The 20454-nt window shown below is 40.7% G+C and overlaps 1 protein-coding gene across 4 annotated transcripts in view; it reads left to right on the forward strand.

Annotated features, from left to right (window-relative positions):
- The window catches only part of epha10 (EPH receptor A10), a 156119-nt gene extending 136308 nt beyond the window's left edge, over window positions 1-19811 (forward strand). For all 4 annotated transcript variants that reach the window (XM_085900234.1, XM_085900233.1, XM_085900232.1 and 1 more), the window contains 13 exons: window positions 152-276; window positions 1544-1820; window positions 2522-2630; window positions 7307-7362; window positions 10062-10187; window positions 10284-10469; window positions 13210-13271; window positions 13859-13975; window positions 14413-14499; window positions 14757-14909; window positions 16395-16585; window positions 16660-16824; window positions 17571-19811. In XM_085900234.1, the coding sequence (XP_085756360.1) occupies window positions 152-276; window positions 1544-1820; window positions 2522-2630; window positions 7307-7362; window positions 10062-10187; window positions 10284-10469; window positions 13210-13271; window positions 13859-13975; window positions 14413-14499; window positions 14757-14909; window positions 16395-16585; window positions 16660-16824; window positions 17571-17685 (1769 nt within the window). In that variant the 3' untranslated portion in view covers window positions 17686-19811. The remainder of the gene's footprint in view (window positions 1-151; window positions 277-1543; window positions 1821-2521; window positions 2631-7306; window positions 7363-10061; window positions 10188-10283; window positions 10470-13209; window positions 13272-13858; window positions 13976-14412; window positions 14500-14756; window positions 14910-16394; window positions 16586-16659; window positions 16825-17570) is intronic.
- The last annotated feature ends 643 nt before the right edge of the window (window positions 19812-20454 follow it).

Genomic DNA, 20454 nt, shown 5'->3' on the forward strand with positions numbered 1-20454 from the left:
GCTGTAACTGCAGAAGCAAAAAAAAAAAAAAAAAAAGATCTTTCTAATGTCCTTGACAAATATAAAGCGTTTCAAAGTTTTGTATGTGAAGAAGGCGACCAGAGTTCTCCAATTCAAAACAAAATGTCTATTCTTCCCTCTCTTTGTGTAGCTTCATCTCTGATCAGTGATCTCCGAGCTGAGAAGATTGAGGAAAAAAGTATCACGTTGGTGTGGAGGCAACCTTTATCCCCGAATCGAAGCCGGACGGAGTATGAAGTCAAATATTATGAGAAGGTAAATACAGTAAAAAAACTGCAGCTGTCGCACAACCAGCGTTTTGATCCTGCAACACTACGTTTTTCGTTTGGTCTGTCACGCTTGCACAACCCTTTTCACACCTCCTCCTCTTCTGTATAATTTGCAATATTCTTTCAAAATATGTTTCCTAGTGTGTGGGCGGGGTCAGATGGGCAAAATCTAAAAAATAAAAAGACAATATAAGACTGTGAGGATTTGTTAAGATTGAGATGCCAGAAGTCGAGGACAGGTTAGAAAACACGGAGAACAGATTAGGAGATGACATGGTTTACTAGAGGTGGGGGGGTGAAGATAAATGCAAGAGTGGCTAGAAAATAACTGAGTCAGGCAGCAACATTGTTGCAAAGCCATGAAATGAAAAGGCAATACAATTACACAGTGACAAAGCCTGTAGAAGTGGTTTTTAAAAATGCTATCGCTTAGAAGATGTGATATCATTTTTCTTCTCTTATTAAGGCGTTGCGTAACACCGGGGGCCAAAATTACTCTGAAACATTTGCTCCTACTTGTGTTTCACCATAATAAATTACATGAAGCGGTGAATGGTATTTTTTTTTCCCCGCTTGGTATGAAGAATTTATGAATGCTTTAGTTTTCTTTCTCATTTGGTTTACTTCTGTTCGGGCTAAAAAGCGACGGGAAAGTCGTAATAAAGCAATTACGGTAATGGTTGTTTGTGTAAGTCATTCGCGTGACGTGAGACGCGTCAACAACATGGACTCGGAGGACGCATTAGTTGCACCTGCAAAATCTAATGAGAGCATAGTTTGTTTTTGTAGTTTCGAATATTTTGTTGACGATGCTTCTCGGAATCATCTTAATTAGTGCGCTTTTGCTTCACAAACACAGCCATCAGTAAATAGTTTACATTATTCTAGCCTACTGATTAATTTTTATTGCAATGCATATAAATAGAAACGTATGTGTATAATTTATTCTGAATTTTTTTTTATGTCAGCCAAAAGAAATGCGTACAAATTATGCATTTTTTTCATAACACAAATTCCACCTTTTGAATAAAATAAATATTTTTTTTATATTTGGTGCTATATTTTATTTAACTTTTTTTTTATTTTATTTTTCAGCTATTATATTTGGAGTGACAACATTGTTGACACAAAGTAAATGAATCGTACCTGTCTTATCGTCACTTTTGCAACTTTTGGAAAGTCTGACAAAATGTGCCGTGTGACGACTTCAATCTATTTTTTGCCCTCTCTAATTGCATGTTCTGTCTCCACAGGAGCAAAAGGATCAAAGTTATTCTACTGTGAAGACATCCGCCACACGGATCAGCGTCAACAACCTGAAAGCCGGCACCACCTATGTCTTCCTCATTCGCCCCTTCACCACACCGCCTCCCTCCTCATCACTGTCCTCCTCCCCTCTCTCATCCTCCGTCTCCTCATCTTCCTCCTCCGCTTACCCCTCTTCCTCTTCGTCCTCGTCCTCATCCTCACCTTCTCCCATCGACTACGGAGCCTACAGCGCTCCCCTGGAACTGCAGACGTTGGGAGAGTGTGAGTTTTCTTTTAACACCCCCTTTCCTCCTGTTCTCTTTCTCCTCGTTCACGCTTCTCAAGCGAGCACCTCCAGGCAGCCGGTGACTTAAGACGCGGCCCGGGAGGGGGATGCGGGCACGCGGCCAGCCTAAACAATGAGGCGTGCAGCTTGAGTTAGAGAGAGTCAGCAATGTGACAGTGTTTGCGATAATGTGTGAAGATTCCACATTTTATCGGTGAGCTGTGAAACACTTTGTCTTTGATAACACCTCAGAGTGTCGTTTGGACTCTGCGTGTGTGCTTTCTGCCTTTAAGTTCTAATGGAAACAAGCGGTTTTATATTCAGCTATGGGATTTTTAGTGCCGCGCGTCGTCATTTTATACGCAAGGGCAAATTTCGCTAAAAGCTGCTGCGAGCATTCGGCATCTCCTACGTGAGGTCCAAAGACCAAATAGAGCATGGCTCATTTGTTCTTTTATTTTTGGGTCTAACAGACTGTTAGGAAGAAAAAGGAGTTGACCTTTTTTTTGCGTTTCGCAAGAGAGGTCTTAGTTTCGCAGTAACTTTCTGGACGATGTTTCGTATGGCCGTGGGCGAACTGAGAAGTCTCAAACAAGTGATGACCTCAAACTTTTTCAAGGCAGCTAGATTTAAACATACATTTATTATTATTATTATTATTATTATTATCAACAATTTATTTCAATATATTTTCCAGTGGCGCTGGCATCCAGTGAACAAAGTCCCGTGGTGATTATTGCCGTCGTGTCCGTGGCGGCACTTGTCATGCTTCTGTCGATGGGAGTCGGGCTGCACATCTGGAGGAGGTAAATCGCCTTAGAGAGACGCACACATACACAGGATTATTAATTCTCCATACACAACACATCCTTCTGTTCTGTTCCTCTGGAAGAAAAAAAAAAGACATACAAACCTGCATTTGACATCAACAAACAATGGCTCATCGACTCAGTGTGTGTAATCCAGATTACGCTAATCCGAAAATAAAAGGATTCCTTCTATTGAAGCATCGGTAAATAGCACATTCAAAATGATGCAATAGAAGCATATGATGAGTATTTTTTTTTAGTTTGAATCAAATATGTATTTTCAGGATGGAAGTAGAAATGTGTAAGAGATACAGAGGGACTGTTAGAGTCACGGAAAGGCTGTTTTATTTATTCTTAATTATGATAATCTATTTTTAATTCTATTTAATTCTATTTATTTATATTTATTTTTGATTTTATTTATTTATTATTCATTCTAGGTTCATGCTGATATTTTCCATAAAAACTGAAAATCCCTGATTTTTTGTGACCATTTCAATCTTGGTCAGTGCACCATCAGATCGCATTAGATACTGCCCGTGAGACTGATGCCGGTGAGAGTTGGCAAGTGTCAAATATGCCATAAAAAAAAAAGTTATCGCTCGCATCGGACCCAACTTGAGACAAATGTTGAAGGCACAATGATGGGGTCAAGCGGGTGTTGAAATGAGCTCTAGTCAGTCGCGACAACCAACGGGCTGGTGCTGTCGATATCGCTTACTCTCTCTCTGTGTATCTCTCTTTCTCACACACACACACACACACACACACACACACACACACACACACACACACACACACACACACACACACACACACACACACACACACGCAGACAAAGGAATTCACTGGACGGGCTTGACAGACGTGTGCAAAAACCATGCAAAGCCTCACGTGAATGCTTGAGCACCAATGGACAAAATAGATGACAATCTGCCATTTACAGGTTGTTGCTTTGAGGACTGGCAAAATATTCCGTTTATTGAGTAATAATGCTTACCCCCGCCCCTCCCTCCATTTCTTTTCCACCGCATTGCATGAAGAAGAGCTCTCCATTGTTCATCACAGCAGCACCATTATCTTGCTCCTTGGGTTTTGTGTGAAGACAAGGAGCGGGAATGGCTTGATGCCTCAATTATCAGGCTCTTGTGTTTGCAAAGAAAGCCGGTTTGAAGACACGGCTGGAGGGTCTCTGATGTAGCGATCTGCTTGCTGACTGGCAAACATGCAAACGAGTCGCCGCGCTCGCACAAAAAAAAAGCCTCGGACATCAGATGATGATGATGATAATGGTGTCGCGGCACACGGGCGCCCATCAAAGCTACATCAGAGGCAAAAAAAAAGCTGCTCACCTTGAAAACGTTAAAGGATGTTTGCTTCGTCGCTGTCGTTATTGGTTACGCGACAGGACATTTTGTAGTTTCTTCTCTGACAATCCATCTTGGTCACACACACACACACATGCAATCACACACACGCTGGTGCCTGACAAAGTTTGATAGAGCCAATGTTGGAGGGCATTGACCGGACATTCTCCAAGAAGTTCAGCCTTGACTGGACATTGAAAGGGATGGCTTCCCCTTCAGTGGTCACACGGCAGTGTATGATTGTGATTGAGTGGGTGGATGTCTGCTGGGTCAAGGTATCAAGAGATACCAACAGAAATTGGAAAGCGTGACTTGTTTTCATCTGGGTCGTATCCACAGCTGTGCAAAAAAAAAATGGTGGACATTTTGGTGGCACTTTTTTGATTTTGCTGGGTTTCAATTCTGGCAATGCAAATATTGATAATTTTCCCCGAATTTTTTTGCTGTAAGATCCTGACTGCTTCTGATTGGTCAGGCACCAAAAAAGACAATGTAACTGCTCAAATTAAATCATATTTATCAACCCAATACATTATAATTGAGTTTTACATTGCATCAGTAGTCGTTAAATATTCCAGGTATTTATTCTTATACGTTTGCTTTGGCTGAGATAATGGCGACAGAGTTGGCAAAATAATTAACTGAGTTCTAAAGCATATTTATCTCCCATTCATGTGGGAGCATTTTTTTCTCCCCCCCCAATTAGATAAAAAGATGTTGTCATCAAAATAAGGATCAATGACAATTTTATATTCTTGCCAGCAGTGACAATATTTAAATATGAAGCGGAATTAATGAGTCCAAATGTTTTGCTTTGCCAGCCTTTCAAAGTACTGAAAAGAGCCCCTCCCTCCATCCCTCCCCCCCTCCCCTGCCCCATCCCCTTGTCTTCTTCCCAGCAGCGTCTGCTCAAGCTCCTCCAATGTAACTCCTGCTAGCGTGGTGCTGCTCTCGACATCCTTCTCCACTCTTCCTCCTCCTCCTCCTCTTCTCTCTCCTCTTCCTCCCTTCACACAGCTGATGCCCAGGTACACTTGGCATGCATCCCCCACTACCCCCCCCATCCTCTAAATCTTCCTTTTTTGAGTTCCCTTCAGTCCACCTGCCATTGCATTTATCCCTGAGTGCTTTCTTTTGCTTTGCTCACACAAATAAAATGCAAATAAGAAATATCGTCCTCTTTTCGTCAAGCTCTTTGGCCCACATCCTTTTTTTTTTTATAATCTCGGATCATGTTATGAAATGCACTTAAAAAGTGACAGTGTTTGAAATTATATACAAAATGGAAGCACTACTTTAAAAAAAAAAAATCATATTGTATTTTTGAAAAGACTTGATGGAAAAGGATTCAAGCTGTGATGATACCCACTCTTCCTGCTGAGCTCAGTTGTCTTGTCTCCTCACATTGCGTATTTGATTTTCCATGGCAATTAGCAAAATCCAATATGACATTTAAGGCTTGTTTTTTTTTTTTCCCATTGGCTGTGTTGCAAAAAACAAAAATACAACACTCCAAATATTGTCCAAAGTCAAGTGGAAACTCTCAAAGCTCCCTACTCATATTTATTTTGTAGTATTTTCCATTCCTGGAGACATAATGGACACGTGTCCCAATACTTTTGTCAATATAGTTTTCTTTAAAATGACATTTTCTGTATCAAAAAACACTAGTGGTATCGTTTTGGTGACTACTAAAGAATCAAGTGGTACTGGGAAAAAAAAGGCGACATCGAACATCCCGAGGTTTTACTCAGCGATATGTTCCTCTGCCTCGAACCCGGTCGACGTCTCTCTGATCTTCTTTTTCTCCGTCCCATTATGCCCTCCATCCTGGATTCTGTCTGGTTCCGCCTTTAGTGCGCTCCCTTGTCTATCAATTCTTGTCTGGCCTTCCCTTGTGTGGTCGCTTGTGCCCTGAGGATCTCTGTTGCATGTGTCTGCTGCTTGTGTTTTGACAGACAGGGCCTTGACCTTGTCTCAGACCCCGCTGTTACACAGGCTGAGGGATGTGTCAGCCTCATCCTCGATCACGTCTCCCCACGAGAACACTCACACGGGGACGCCAAAAGAAAAAAAAAAAAAAAAAGGAAACATTGACATCTCTTAAAAATGCACAGCGGTCCCTAACCTTTGTAACAAAAACATGAAGCAATATTTTGAGAAAAAAAAGGCTGACAAACAAATAAAAAACATTTTAACAAATCCGCAGCTCACTATGATTTTATGCAGTGTGAAATGGATTCTGGGAATTATTTTATTGCTGAAGCCACTAAAAAAAACAGTATATTTTGTCAATATCATTTAAAGTCATATTTTGCCAAAGTTGTTTGATTCATTTCATAATAACTTATTTTTAAACATATATAATAGATGAATCTTTTATTTGTCTTCCCATTTAAAAAAAAAAACGATAGCTACTAAACATGAAATGATGACAAGCATTTTATGGGACAATCCTTGTCATGTTTTTTTATTTTTTATTTTTTTTTAGCCTCAAGGATCCTCTTTTTAACAAATCTGCTGGGTCTGTTTAATTTTTACCCTCCATTGATTTATGCTCCCTTTCCACTTTGTTGTTCCATGAAATGTGGTTACCTGACACAATTATGATCCCTGTCAATGCATGGAATGATTGCATCTATAAAACTGTGTTGATCTGTTATATAAACCCCAAACTCTGAGTGCTATAAAATGCGTGACTGTTTTGTGGAATACCTTTTGCTTCTATATTTCGAAGCATGTTGTTACTTACAAGACTGTAACCTACTGAAGGTTTACAATTTTTTCCTTGGCCTACTTGCTGCCATTTTGTAATCCAAGAACCAGAATGTCTGCTCATCACTTTTGAATCTGTTTTTTTTTTCTGTGTGCTAAGGTTAAGAGACAGATTTCTCTCCAAGCCAAAGAGGACAGCCAGTCAGAATAAATCAATTTTGCTAGTGGCGAGGGAGTTGTGCGGGATGCATAATCTTAAATATGTGTTCAACAATAGTGTATTTATTCCGCTTGGATCGGTGTGTGACTTGCTCAGTCAAATCAAGCAGAATTTTCACTCATTCAGCCTCAGATCCATCTCTTGCAAATCAGTTCCATTGCATCACGGGGGGGCGGCTTTCTGAATGACTCTTCTGTATCTTCCATCACGGCGGTCGACGCTCTCATCTTTTCTCTCCCTCATCTCACAGTTATTGCACATTCCATGTAAAACGACTGTGTCGCAAGATAAACAGCGTCTGGTGCTTGTTTGTGTCTCACGACTGGGATGGAACTCTGATGTCTTTGTTTTTTTTTTTTTTTTTTTCTTAGACAATGCGGCTACAGCAAAGCCTCTCAAGAAGGAGACGAGGAACTTTACTTCCAGTGTAAGTGGCGCTTGTACTTTTCCCGCTCTCTGAGTGCAACGGTATTAATTCTTCATTCTAACTCTGCATGCTTAGTTTAACTTTGATGGAACAGATTGGGTGAAGTGCACAGCAGAATGTGATAAGGAGAAATTCTAACAAGGAGAGCAAGAAATAGAAGTCAAAAGTGAGAAATTGTCATTCCAAAACAAGCTGTTGTATATCTTTTTTTTTTTTTCTTTTTTTTTTAGTAAATCCTTGCTCACTTAGTTCCCAGTAGGCTTTTTTTTTCTGGACAGTGACTGAATGGGGGTAGTCTGACATATCTCCTCCTGTTTGTGTGTGTGTGTGTGTGTGTGTGTGTGTATGGCAAAGCTTTGCTTAAGTGGTAATTGTGTGCTTAGAGTTTTCCATTTTGCGTGCGCACAGTTTTGTAAATGTAGTACGTGTGTGCATGCTCATTTGCGTTATTTAATCTCCCAGCATGCCGAGCCCTCAGGAGGGGTTTCAGAGAACTGTGCTTGATGAATAATGAGCCAAAGCCATGCGGCTGGGAATTAAATCTGCCCAAACAAAGACACGCCAGAAGCTGACGCACATGCACACATTTGGCCTGCTTTTCAAAAAAAAAAAAATAATAAAATCTTTTTTTTTTACATGGAGAACATGGACACACACATAAGTGAAGCTCAGAGATGTATTTTTGTTCGCTTTAGCCAGCACACACACACATTGAATTCCCATGAGCCAATTTCGGAGCGGGCTACGTCGCAAGATGTAAGTTTTGATAATCGTGCAATTGCATTTAATCGTACTTACTATGCAAACAAAAGTATTGGGACACGGCTAATGTAAATGCGGGTTAATTGCTGGGATTTTTTTTTGTTAGTGACCTACAAAGCAATTGCAAGATCCGTGCTCATCTGCAATCTGCTTTAATAAACCAGATTTAGATATTGTTCAAAGTGATTGCATGGGAAAAAATAAAATTGCAAGAGCAACAGAAAGGAAAAGCATCAGGGGAAATCATTGGGAAAATAGAATGGAGATAGCAAGATATGATAATCGTATTGGATTTTGGCTTTTTTTTGTGTGTGTGTCTAGGACAGCCATTGGCCCCCGGTGGTCCGTTGGCTTGGTATGCACCATCGCTGTGTGCAATGTGAATTAGGTCCAACTTGTAACAGTTTGAATCAAACCGTGCCCGCAGATGTGCCCATTCAGTTGGTTCTAGCTCTGCCCCACCTGATTGCTTTCATGTTCTCTTGCCAGTGACTATGCTGGGCTTGGGTGCTCCCGTGGTGGCTGAAATGATTTGCTAGTGAGCATCTGAGCATTTTGGCACTAAAGTAAACGCACCAAATTAATCAACCAAAAATTGTGGGAAAAAAAATCAGAGTGAAGAAAAAAAAAAAAATGCTGCTTTAATTGGATTTCATGTTCACTCTGGTCTTTGTGGTTTCTGAATAAATGCGGCCCTCGTTACCGTCAAAGTCATATTTGCCGTCTTACGTATATTCACGACTTAAACATCCGTCGCTTCTGGCAGTGACACAGTTAACCCTGAGACTAAACAGCCAAGGACGCGATGAAGCATGTCCAGGCTACGTCGTTGAAGGTTCCGAGCTATTCTCGGGCTTATGTTTTATGGGCCACACGGCCGCCGGCATCCCCTTTAGGTTTTAAAGTGTTTGAAAACCCAATTTGACAAGAGAAGAGCCTTCGATCTCATCTTTTGCTTTAAATTGAAAGGGTTTTCCTTTACTCTCTAATAAGCAACCAAGCTTGATTTGTCAGCGCGCACACAAGCATGTATGCGAGCACGACTGGATCAATAAGCCGTTATGAGGCCACCGGTATAGGATCCCTCAGGTCGATCCAAAGCTGTAATCACATTTCAAAGCTCCTGTCCAGCTTTTTGGAAACTACCTGGCCTTTTCCTGGAACATTATCTTTAACGTGCGGTAACAAAGGTCATCTAATTGAGAGCCGCTCTCTGCCGGTTAATGGTTATTGGCTGCGTGCTGGCCACTTGATTTGCTAGTTGTTAGTGCTTGGTAAACACAACTGGCACTTGATAAAAGAAAACAAGAGTCTGGCTGTGAAAATAGGTTGATATTTGGGGTTTGTTTCGGGTAGAGAAACTGTTTGGGTTCAATAGCACTGCTTCAATTATCTGCAAAAATGTTCAGTTGTCTCATTAAGTTCACAGCAGCTCTGTTGAGGTCCTTGAGTGAAATTATCCGAGGTGATTGCATGTGATTACTTGTTTGGATTTTTGACAGAAGGTGGATGGATGCTTGTAATAACTCAAATGTTGGCTTTTTGTTCAGATATTCTAAAGTTATGAGGGTTTTGTTTTGAGGACTTTTCTGCTGACGTCCATTTTGTCCTCATTTCAATTGAAGATTATGTTTCATTTTCCAAATGACGTGTGTGTCGGTTAGATAACATTTTGAGGCGAGTGAAAAGACAAAAAAGGCTGCTTGAGGGTCCCTGTCTGTGATTTGTCTAAAGCCTTGTGGAAAGAACCCAGAGTCAGACTTAAGCAGTCTGAGCCTTTCATCTTGCCACCTCCAGAGTTTGGCAAGGTCAAATCAAGAGATTTGAGGAGGGGGGGGGGGACGGTTATTGACAAACTTTGTAATTAAAAGAATTTTTTTTTAATTATTTTTATTGTTGGTCATGTTTACGTTTTTTTTGTTGTTGTATCTATTCAGTCAAGATTCCCACACGGAGGACTTACATTGATCCGGAGACGTGCGAGGACCTGCTGCAGGCTATTCATGCCTTTGCCAAGGAGTTGGACAACTCCAGCATCAAGATTGAAAGAATTGTCCACACAGGTAATGACTCAACAAAAAAAACCACTTTGCTTGTCCAATGTCTGATCCCGTTTTGTAAGACTGCTTGACCTTTGCTTGTCTTTCTCTCCCTAAAAGGCGACTTTGGGGAGGTGTGTCGCGGCTGTCTGAAGCTCCCCAGCAAGCGAGAGCTGCCGGTGGCCATCAAAACGTTACGAGCGGGCTGCTCGGAGAAACAGCGACGCTCGTTTCTCAGCGAGGCTGCTATCCTCGGGCAGTTTGACCACTCCAACATTATCAGACTCGAGGGCGTCGTCACCAGTGGTAAGGGAAATCTGAAAACAAAAGGAAGCTTAATATCCAAAGATCAAAAGAAATAAAAATAAAGGCGAGAGAACGCTCTGGACAGCAGGAAAAAAAAAAAAAAGATTACAAAAGAGTTTCCAAACACTGCGATCACTTCAACCTCTCACACACGGAGGGAATCAACACTCACAGCGAGGAAGGCCAGACTGCACGGCGGAATAGGTGGAAGAGCGTATATAGCAAGTGGACGCCCCACGCTAGCAGCCGAGCGACATAAGGGCCCAGATAGCCATTGACGCCCCGCTGTGAAAACAGGATGGAAAAATAAATTTGAGGCAGGAAAGAGACACGAGAGATGATCCGCTATGAGGTGGAGGTTAATGGCAAAGGCAGGTGAGAGGCGACGCTTAAAGACTTTGTAAAGTTTCTGTGATGCTGGCATGTGTGTGCGGGCATGGGCAGGGTGCCCGGATAGACTGTGCTCAGCGGGGTGGCAGCAGATGTGCGGGGTACAGTAATTGGTGCGAGAGACACAGTGGGACCCTGGGATACGCTCCAATCTCACACACACACACACACACACACACACACAATTGGTGCGCATGGTAGCCAAACATGCACTTCGATTGCATTGCAAACACACTTGCACAAATAGCACACACACATGCCGCCTGATGTGACAAGAGTAAGTAGTGCTAACGTCTAAGAAATATCTTTTAGGTTCATAACAATTTGAAAGTTGGCTTGATGGTACTTGCGAGTCTGTATTTGCTAGTTTTGGAAACGTTTTGTAATCCCATTTGTAATAAAAATAAAATATTTAAATAATATATAAGTAAAGAAATCAAATAAAAATCAAATAATAAATAAATAAATAATAAAATACAAATATAGGATAGGCTCTAGCACAACCACAACTATCGTTAATCTATGAAAAAAAAAATCAAAGAGTCAATAATTTGTCACTATGCTTAATAAACTCCTGTAAAATGTGCAATGGCGTAAAATTAAATGTCAAATGAATAATTTTAGTCCCTGTACATATTATTGCAAAAATATGACTCCATCTTTTGGAATTGAAGGCCCATGGAGCCTTTTACTAAAGATGGAAAAGCTCTCAAGCGTCTTTCATGACCCATTCGCTCCACCGTTTCCCAAACAGTGGCAAGATTATACGTAATAGGATTAAAGAAATAGCCATGAGTTGTTTTCTTACCTTTTTCGAAAGCAACCACAGAGGAACTTGTTGCCGTAAAAGTGGCGCTCATACATTTGCTGATTGCCAGTAGCTATTTTTGACCTTGCCCGCAATGGCCGCATGATCTGTGATGTATGATCCAATTATGGCTTTTACACGTGTCGCTCAGCTCAGCCATTTTCATCTGATGAAATGTTAAAGGTATACACACTTGGAATGAAATATGTTTTGGAAAATGTGCTCGCTCCTTGAATACTTAACGTCGGAACGAGGCTACAATTCGAAAGGTCCACCTTAAACTCTACTCAATTTATTTTATAACAAGTGAAATCCCTTGGGAGATTTTATGAAGTAAAATTCTTTATTGTCTATTGACAGCATTGGTGTTTATGAAATGATGAACTTTATAATTTTATGACAGATTATTTCACTCGTCATAAAAGTTGCCAAAGTACACAATAGCGTCCCCACAGTGAATACCGTGGGGCATTTAAGTCGAGAAACTAATAACAATCGGGAAACAATTTGATGAGAGAGAGGAAGACGGATCAAACCTAAACTAATCGCCCTCGCTGGAAAAAGCCAATTCAGCCACTTTGTTGGAACTTTTATTTGAATGGCAAAGCACCAAGCTGCCAATACCTCTGGCTATTCAAGGGAATTGAAAATTCAATCAAATGCAGAAATTCACTTGACCATCAAACCACATGGATTATTAATTTGAAGACTAACAATATCCTCCTTGTGCCTAGTCCCTAACACTTGCAATCGAGTCAATTCGAAAGCTTTCGGGAGGTGTCAATTTCTCCCTTGTTTGTTATTTGCAGCAGTGCTTGGTCCCTTTTGCCGATGATTGCAATCATCTTTTGCTTCATGAACTGTAAAATAATACTTTAAGACCCAAACTGCTGACTGATCAAATATTTTTGAATTGTACAATTTTAGTTATATCTAGAGCTGTCAAGTGTTTTAAAAATCTATGATTATACCGATTATTCCATCGATTAATCAGAAAAAAATAGTTTGCATGAAAATGTATTGCAAAATATAATAAATACAAAAAATTATTTGGACCATTTGGAGGTAAAAAAAAAAAGACGAAACAATTATTGCTGAACAATCAATTTCTTGTCAATTAATCGGTTAATTTTGACACATTTCCTCCTTGTTTGTTGCCTCGTTCCTATTTTAATGCATTCCAAAACAGTGCTGGATCGCTGCCTCCTGTATGTCGATGCGCAGTGTGTGGGTGTTTTGTGTAATGTACAAGAACAATCACCTGGATCTTGCGTCTATGCGCACACACATGTACATGCAAGTCTGGAGTGAGTGTTTAAGGGTGCTTAAACTTGCTGAGACAGCCAAGGCATCACACAAGTTCTTCCAGCTTCACCACAGTTCACTGAGTGAAGAATGGCTTTGCCACAAATCCCGCAGTGCTGCCAAGAGGACTAGCCTCGCTTTATTCTCTCCTCCATGCTCGTACAGCATGTACTCCCCCTACCCCCCCTCCTCTACATTCAATCTCAATTTAATATGTCCTGTTTTGTTTGTGTTCAGGTAACACCATGATGATCATAGTTGAAAGCATGTCTAATGGTGCCTTGGACTCCTTCCTTAGGGTAAGTCAGTCTATTTGATATTCAAGGCAGACATTCCCGAGCATAAAAGCAGCAGAGTGGAAACAAAACAAAAAAGGCAAACTATAATTAGAGCAAATGTGATTAACAGATTTTTCCCAGTGACAAAATGGAAAATACTATAATGTAACCTTGTTGGTAATAAATTGTGATTAATCAACTCAAGCATCAGTAACGTTCTTGAGTGATCAACAACCAGCATATTTATTTATTGCGTAACCTTATTTATAGCTCCTTACATCTTGGTAATAGATGAGCCTTGAGTTAAGGGGCAATATTGCTAAAAAAAAAAAAATGAAACCTGTTTTTCAACATTCCAAGGCCAGTTTGCTTGTTAGCGTATAACGGAAAATATTCACGATTGCACACAAATGAAGCATTTTTGCTTAAAGATATTCCTCTGAACCACCGATGTGACTTCATGCCGAAAATTCATCCAATTCATCGCAACATAATACAAAAGTAACAAACGGGTCATTTGTCTCGAAGCTATACCCAAGTCATTCTTCATTTCTTCCCAACTTTTGCATTCACGCTTTCTTTTTCCCTTTTAACGCTCAAAATCACAGAAACATGAGGGTCAGTTGAGCGTAATGCAGCTGATGGATATGTTGACTGGAGTGGCATCAGGGATGAAGTACCTTGCCGAAATGGGCTTTGTTCACAAACGCCTGGCTGCACACAAGGTAAGCGAGCAGGTGGCGGCGCTGGGCGGTAATAGACTACAGTGTGTTGCTTGATGTATGTCTCAAGCTAGCTTTTTTTTTTTTTTCCGTCGGTAGGCTCGGAGAATACAATTTGTCCTTGTCTCGGACCGTGTTTGACAGTCATTTGTCAGTAGCTTATTTGAGGAATACATGAAGCTGAAAATGACAAGACAATGCTGTCAAAATCATTTTGTCATGAGGGTTTGCTTTGTCACTTTGTTGCTTTTTTTCAAAAAAAAAAAAAAAAGAATGAGCCAAGCTGTCGAAACTGCAAGCATACTTGTTTTGTAAACAATCAGTCCTGCTTTGGTGCAGGAAGAGTTCTCGTCCACTAGTATGGTGATTTTATTTCATCTCATTTCAGTAATGTTTTCCCTGGTTCCTAATAAAATGAATGTAAAATGATGTCTGTGTAGGTTTTGGTAAATGCAAATCTGGGTTGCAAAGTGTCTGGCTTCAGACCTCTTCAAGAGGACAAGATCGAAGCCATCTATACTACACTGGTAAGAAAAACGTTTCTTTTTATGCTAAATTTGGAACTCATTAAACACCCTGAAGATCACGCTTGCGTGCCTGTTATGTTTTTTTAATGAGATTTGGATCAAGTCATTAGCTGTCAGGTTTTTTTGAGGTCACACATTTTTGATATAATGAAAACCGTGAGGGAGGGGGAGGAGATATAAGCTATGACTGGATGACGGGGTTCAACCAAAGGTGAATTTTTGATTTGCCCAAAATACTGTTCTCTGTTATTAACTAGCATGGAGGGAAGAGCGTGGTGCTGTGGACCGCTCCAGAAGCCATCCAGTACCATCGCTTCTCGTCTGCTTCAGATGTCTGGAGCTTTGGTATCGTCATGTGGGAAGTCATGTCCTTCGGGGAGAGACCCTACTGGGATATGGGGAACCAAGATGTAAGTGCACTCAGATTGAATAAAAATATATATTTCTAATATCTGGTCATTCAATTAATTCCCCAAAAATTAAATTTAAAAAATATGGACTATTATTTTTTTTTATGTGTTAATTTTTAATTTTAATAAAATAAATGTTTTGATCATTTGTGTTCATTGTTTCAGATGACATTGTTTTGATTTTGCACCTCCATTTGCATGAACGGACGCCGTGTCCATAAGCTAGCCAGGATCATATTAACAGAGAGTAAAAAAAGCTGCAACTGCTCTGAAAGCTTTTTTCAAGGCCTAAGCCCCCACTTTAGGTCTGGCATCAGCTCCATAACCAATCCTGTTTTCTCCTAAGGAAGCGCTGACCTCCTTCCACTGGCCTCCGTCTGTCCCTCCTCCAGTCCCATCATGTTCTTAGAAAGTGTTGAAAAATCCCTCGCTTACATTCAGTTTTTTCTGGAAAAAATGCAAAGTTTTTTTTTCTATTCCGAGGCTTGAAGAGATTGCGGTCGATAGGACTCCCCCCGCTGCTATTATTTCCGAGTGAATAGAGAGGCTCGCTCACTTTTACTGTTCACCCCTCGCTTTTTTTGCCCCTTTAAATGCTTTCATTTTACTTTCTAGTCCAAGTCAGAGTCCTCTTTGGATAATTTGATACAATAATACCGACTATTAAAAGACGACAATAAATCTAAAAGATCTATCTCGCTGTTATGCGTAGAAATTGCAGTCAGCATAATATGCAGGTGCAACCCATTATTTCCTTGTTCCAATTTTTAATGTCCAAAATTAATATGCATTAGATAATCAACGGGTGCAAGCGATCTTTTTTTTTTTTTTTTTTTTTTTTTTTGGGTACTCTTTCACAAAGCATGACAAAGTTTCCTCTCCAGCCCGTGTGCACATTATCAAAGTTTCCATTTGCTGGGGCAAAGGTCACAAAGCTTGTCGAGAGCCCCGGAATATTAATCGGCGTTGAATTGATACATTATATCATAACGGCATTGTTGCTTGGCCTGTCCACCTGTAATTCATTGTGCCCTTTACTTGGCTGGCTTTGATTAAATGGAAAATGTCAAATGCTGAAAAGCATTTTATGAATACTCTTTAGTGAGGCGAGAGCTTAAGTCGCCGAATAGGGGGAGGAGATTGGCGAGATTGAAAGTCGCCGGAGTGTTTTAGGAAATAATGCATCTGATATATGTAATTTGGACGAGTATATACCCTGACTTTTATTTCCTCCTTTCAGCAGAGTGTAGTTCTTAGTGATTCAGGAGAGGGTTAGATAAGATGAAATCCCCAGTGAGGTGTTATGGTGAATGGTTTTCGAACGGGTACGACATTAGCTCGATGGAGGAGAAAGGACCATTGAGGAGGTCTAGAGGGATATCCCGTTTGAGCCAAGTTATTGAAGCGGACCACAAAGATGGCGCCCAAATTAATATTTAGTCCTAACTTTTTTTTTTTTTCTTTTTCCCATTACTTGTTCTGTAGGTGATCAAGGCCATTGAAGATGGCTTCAGGCTGCCGGCGCCGGTCAACTGTCCAACGCATTTGCATCAATTGATGCTGGACTGTTGGCAGAAGGAGAGAACGGAGAGACCCACCTTTAGTCAGATCCATTCGGCGCTCAGCAAGAGCATTCGCTCGCCTGACGCCATCGGCTCCTCCACGTTGGCACGAAGGTCGCGTCCCCTTATAGAAGCTTCCCAGACATCTTCTGGAGACTCATAGATCCATCTTTTTGTTCATCTTCCAGGACCTTGAGTTCCTCCATCACACTAGCAGAGAGGCCGCTACCAACCTTCCCATCGTTTAACTCAGTAGGCGAATGGCTGGATGCAGTGGACATGGGCCGATACAAGGACAACTTCACTGCCGCGGGATACTGCTATTTGGAGTCGGTGGCACGCATGACCGTACAGTGAGTAGAGCTGCGTCTCCTTCTCGCTGTGACCTTCTAGCACCTAGTTTCTCTTGCACCAAGGTTATGGCTTGTATGTTGCGCATTTCACTTTGAAAGGGATTTCAAACAAAGACCATGCCGAGGTAATAATGGATTTCTATGACTAATGTATGAGCTAGGTAAAAAAGACATTAGCATAAAAGTACTATATTGAGTTATAGATTTGGGTTGAGGTCATTATTCTGCCACTAGGGGGCATTTGAATTTCATGTCGGACGTTTGTGGCGATTAATGGACATTTTGCTTTTTAAATTAAGAACAGTTTTTCATCTCCTAACCTTTATTGAACCAAGGCACGTGAGAAATCTCATGGCAAAGCACCATAGGCACAAAACGCTAACTCATTTTTTCCGCGGGTCGCATTGTAGTCATAGCTTCTTTCGGAAGGCCATTATGCCTGTCAACCCAAATAAATATATGAGCACCTCATATAGAGTAAAAGCTACAAAACAAACTTACAAATAACTCGTTTTCAAATCAGACGAGTAAAAACTGGTCAAATATTTAAAAAATCTAAATGATTAAAAGTGAAGACAATTTGCAACTGTAGTAATGACACACGAATTTGACGCACAATTTGTCTTCGCCGGCCACATAAAATGATGTGGCGGGCCGTATCTGGCCCCCGGGCCTTGAGTTTGACACGTGTTGTATATAATGAGTAAATTCATCTTTTGCCCAAAACTGAACTTGTGTGTTTGCAGAGATGTACTGAGCCTTGGGATCACTTCCCTGGAGCACCAGAAGTTGATCTTGGCTGCTATCCAGACCTTAAGAGCCCAGGTCATCCAAATGCACGGACGCGGTGTTCAAGTCTAACAGACGGCCGACGGCACGGCTGCTCGCTCGCTCGCTCGCTCGCTCACACGTACGTGCAGATGGTGGATGATGGGGTGGTGGAGACGAGGCAAGAGAGACTGACTGTCTTTCCGAGTGACGGACAGATCAAAAGACCTTGCGCTCCTCTATTTACTCCTCTTTCCCATTCTTCCTCATGCCTTCCGCAATCCTTCCTTCCTTTTTACGATCAAGCCCCCCCCCCCCTCCGAAACAAGCACCGGCCCCTTTGGTGATTGGGGGGGGGGATGGCAGAGGAGTGATGTCATGTGACTTTTTTGTGACCTCTATCTGCACTTTGACCTTCAAAAACTGTGTCAGCTAAATCGTCCTGGTTCGGAATCAGCGAGTCAAGACAATAGAAATATAGTCCAGAATGGTGACTGCTGAGCAGAGAAAGATCACAAAAGGACTACTTTCCCCCCTTTTATTAGTTTCTTTTTTTTTTTTTTATTAAAAGTACTGGTTATTGGCCTTGAGTCAAGACTGACAGACACTTCTCCACTGGCTGATTTCACGTGAAATCTGAAGGGACATAATCTAAGGATGTGAAAAAGCATCACTTTGCCAGAAGTGATTTCGTATCAGATGGGAAAGGGATATCTCTGAATATTAAAAATGGCAGCCTTGTAATCCGCCGACTCAAAGCAGCAGCTGTCAATAGTTATAAAGTCTGAGCTGTCCCATGAAAAAAAAAAAAAAAAAAGCTCCAACAAGTTTGGATTTAGTATTTAAATGAGGCTTGCAGAAACACTTTAAATGAATAGGAGCTGATGTACTACTACAGTAAAGTGTGCTGACAGGCCTAAATGGAGCTATAGCCTGGGGAATGATGGAATGAATTTTCAGGAATATCGGCCTGCTTTTTTTTTTTTTTTTTTGACCCATGGAGATAAAAAAAAATTTGGCAGGAGTCTGGTAAAAGAGTTGTGTGTTTGATCACCCTTAATTTATGTCACTGTCTCTTCCAGTACTTTTTCTTCTCTTTATCTTCCAAACTGTCTTCAATGTGCAAATGAAATATTTAATTTCCCCTTTAGCCTGGATGTCATCTTGTAATCTTCTCCCTCCAAAGGCTCGCTGGCTTACCACCACAAGTACTCTGTGATACTCAGGTCAACTCTGGAAGATGACCCAAATCTCATATTTATTTCTTTAACAATAACCTCTCTATAGATCATTTTTAAAGAGGAGGTTAGAATGGTTAATTTAAAATATTTAATGTAAATGGGGGAAAAAAATCATTTGCTATATGAGTGTGACATATTGATCATGTTGCATACGAGACTACCAATGGAGGATGTTAGCTGTCTGCACACAGTATCTGTGTATTCATGAACAGTTTAGTCTGTTTTCATTGGTTGTGGCGTGTGTGAATACAGTATTAGAATGTCATCTTTTTTTTTTTTTTTTTTTGCGATTACAATTTTTCCCATTACTGTTGGCTATCACGTTTGGTGTTTGTGTACAGTGATCTGCCCCCCCCCCTCCCGTCGCCTTTTCTAAGTCACCACAGCAGATTTGAAAGGGAGCGTTAGTCGATTTCACAATCGAACGACATTTTTTGGGATGGGACTAATGTTAAAACCGGTTTGTATTTGCTACAAAATACAGTTTGCGTCGTTTTGCTTGTTCTCGTTTGTCTCTCTTAGTAATTGTCATCATAAAGAAACTCAGGCGGACAGCTGACAAATTGATATTTGTCAGCCGACTGCGAGGCCTCACGATTCAACAGTCACGGTTAAATACGAAGAAAGCAGCTTACGAAGAAAATGCATCCTCGTGCACAAAAAAGAATTCTGGGACCTTGTTGCTAGAATGAATGAAATGTAAACCGATCTCCCCATCTCTTACCATTATATGTTTAATACTGTAAATATGTATTTGAAAATGCTAAATCTATTTTTATAATTTGTTTGAAGAACAATGTGTTGAATATATCTTCTCACTGTGTACGGGGTAATTCGTTTGACTTTAGGGCCAAGGCCGACAAACTCTGGTGTTTGGAATATTTAAAAAACAAAAAATATGACATTTTTGTTAGTTTTTGATGATTTTTACCCATTGGAAGAAATTCTGATGGATGTTACAATTACAAACTGTGTTATTAAAAAATCTACAATATAAGCGAATGTATTATTCATAATATACAACAACTGATTCATGAAGCAATTATGAAGCTTCATTTTCCCAGAAAGAAAAATTCAAAGACCTAACACAAACTTTGCTTGGAGTTTGTCTGTTGTTTGTAAACTAAACTCGATTATTTATCTTTGAGCAATCCATTGCCTTCCTCTCGCTCCCTTTCCAATTAAAAGCACGCTCTTATTTTTACTGCAAAGAAACGGGCCAACGGCCTTCAGAACAAACTCATTCTTCACCCATTAAGTCTACCTGAGCTGCTTGTGCTTGGATCTGTTACAAGGTTAATGCCATTAATCCATTTACTCTCAAATTCAACTTGTTTTTTTTTTTCCACCAAGGATACTTTTCCAAGTTCATGGTTCTCTTTCACACTCTGGTTGCATTAACATGTGAACTTACCAAGTCGCTCACTCTGGGAATGAGGTTATATTACTTTACTACTTTATTATGCAACACCCACAGTACGACCAGTGGTAAGCGTATGGGAAATGATTGCAAATGCAAATTAGCATCACGGTGGACTGCTCCGGGCTTCAGTGTGGGCGTGTGGACGGACGGACGGACATGAGTGCCGTATGCTTTCAAGCCTGCTCGCGTGTGGATAAT

This window comes from Syngnathus leptorhynchus, chromosome 20 (genome assembly GCF_054491065.1).
Source record: "Syngnathus leptorhynchus isolate UIUO chromosome 20, UIUO_Slep, whole genome shotgun sequence".
Lineage (NCBI taxonomy): Eukaryota > Metazoa > Chordata > Actinopteri > Syngnathiformes > Syngnathidae > Syngnathus > Syngnathus leptorhynchus.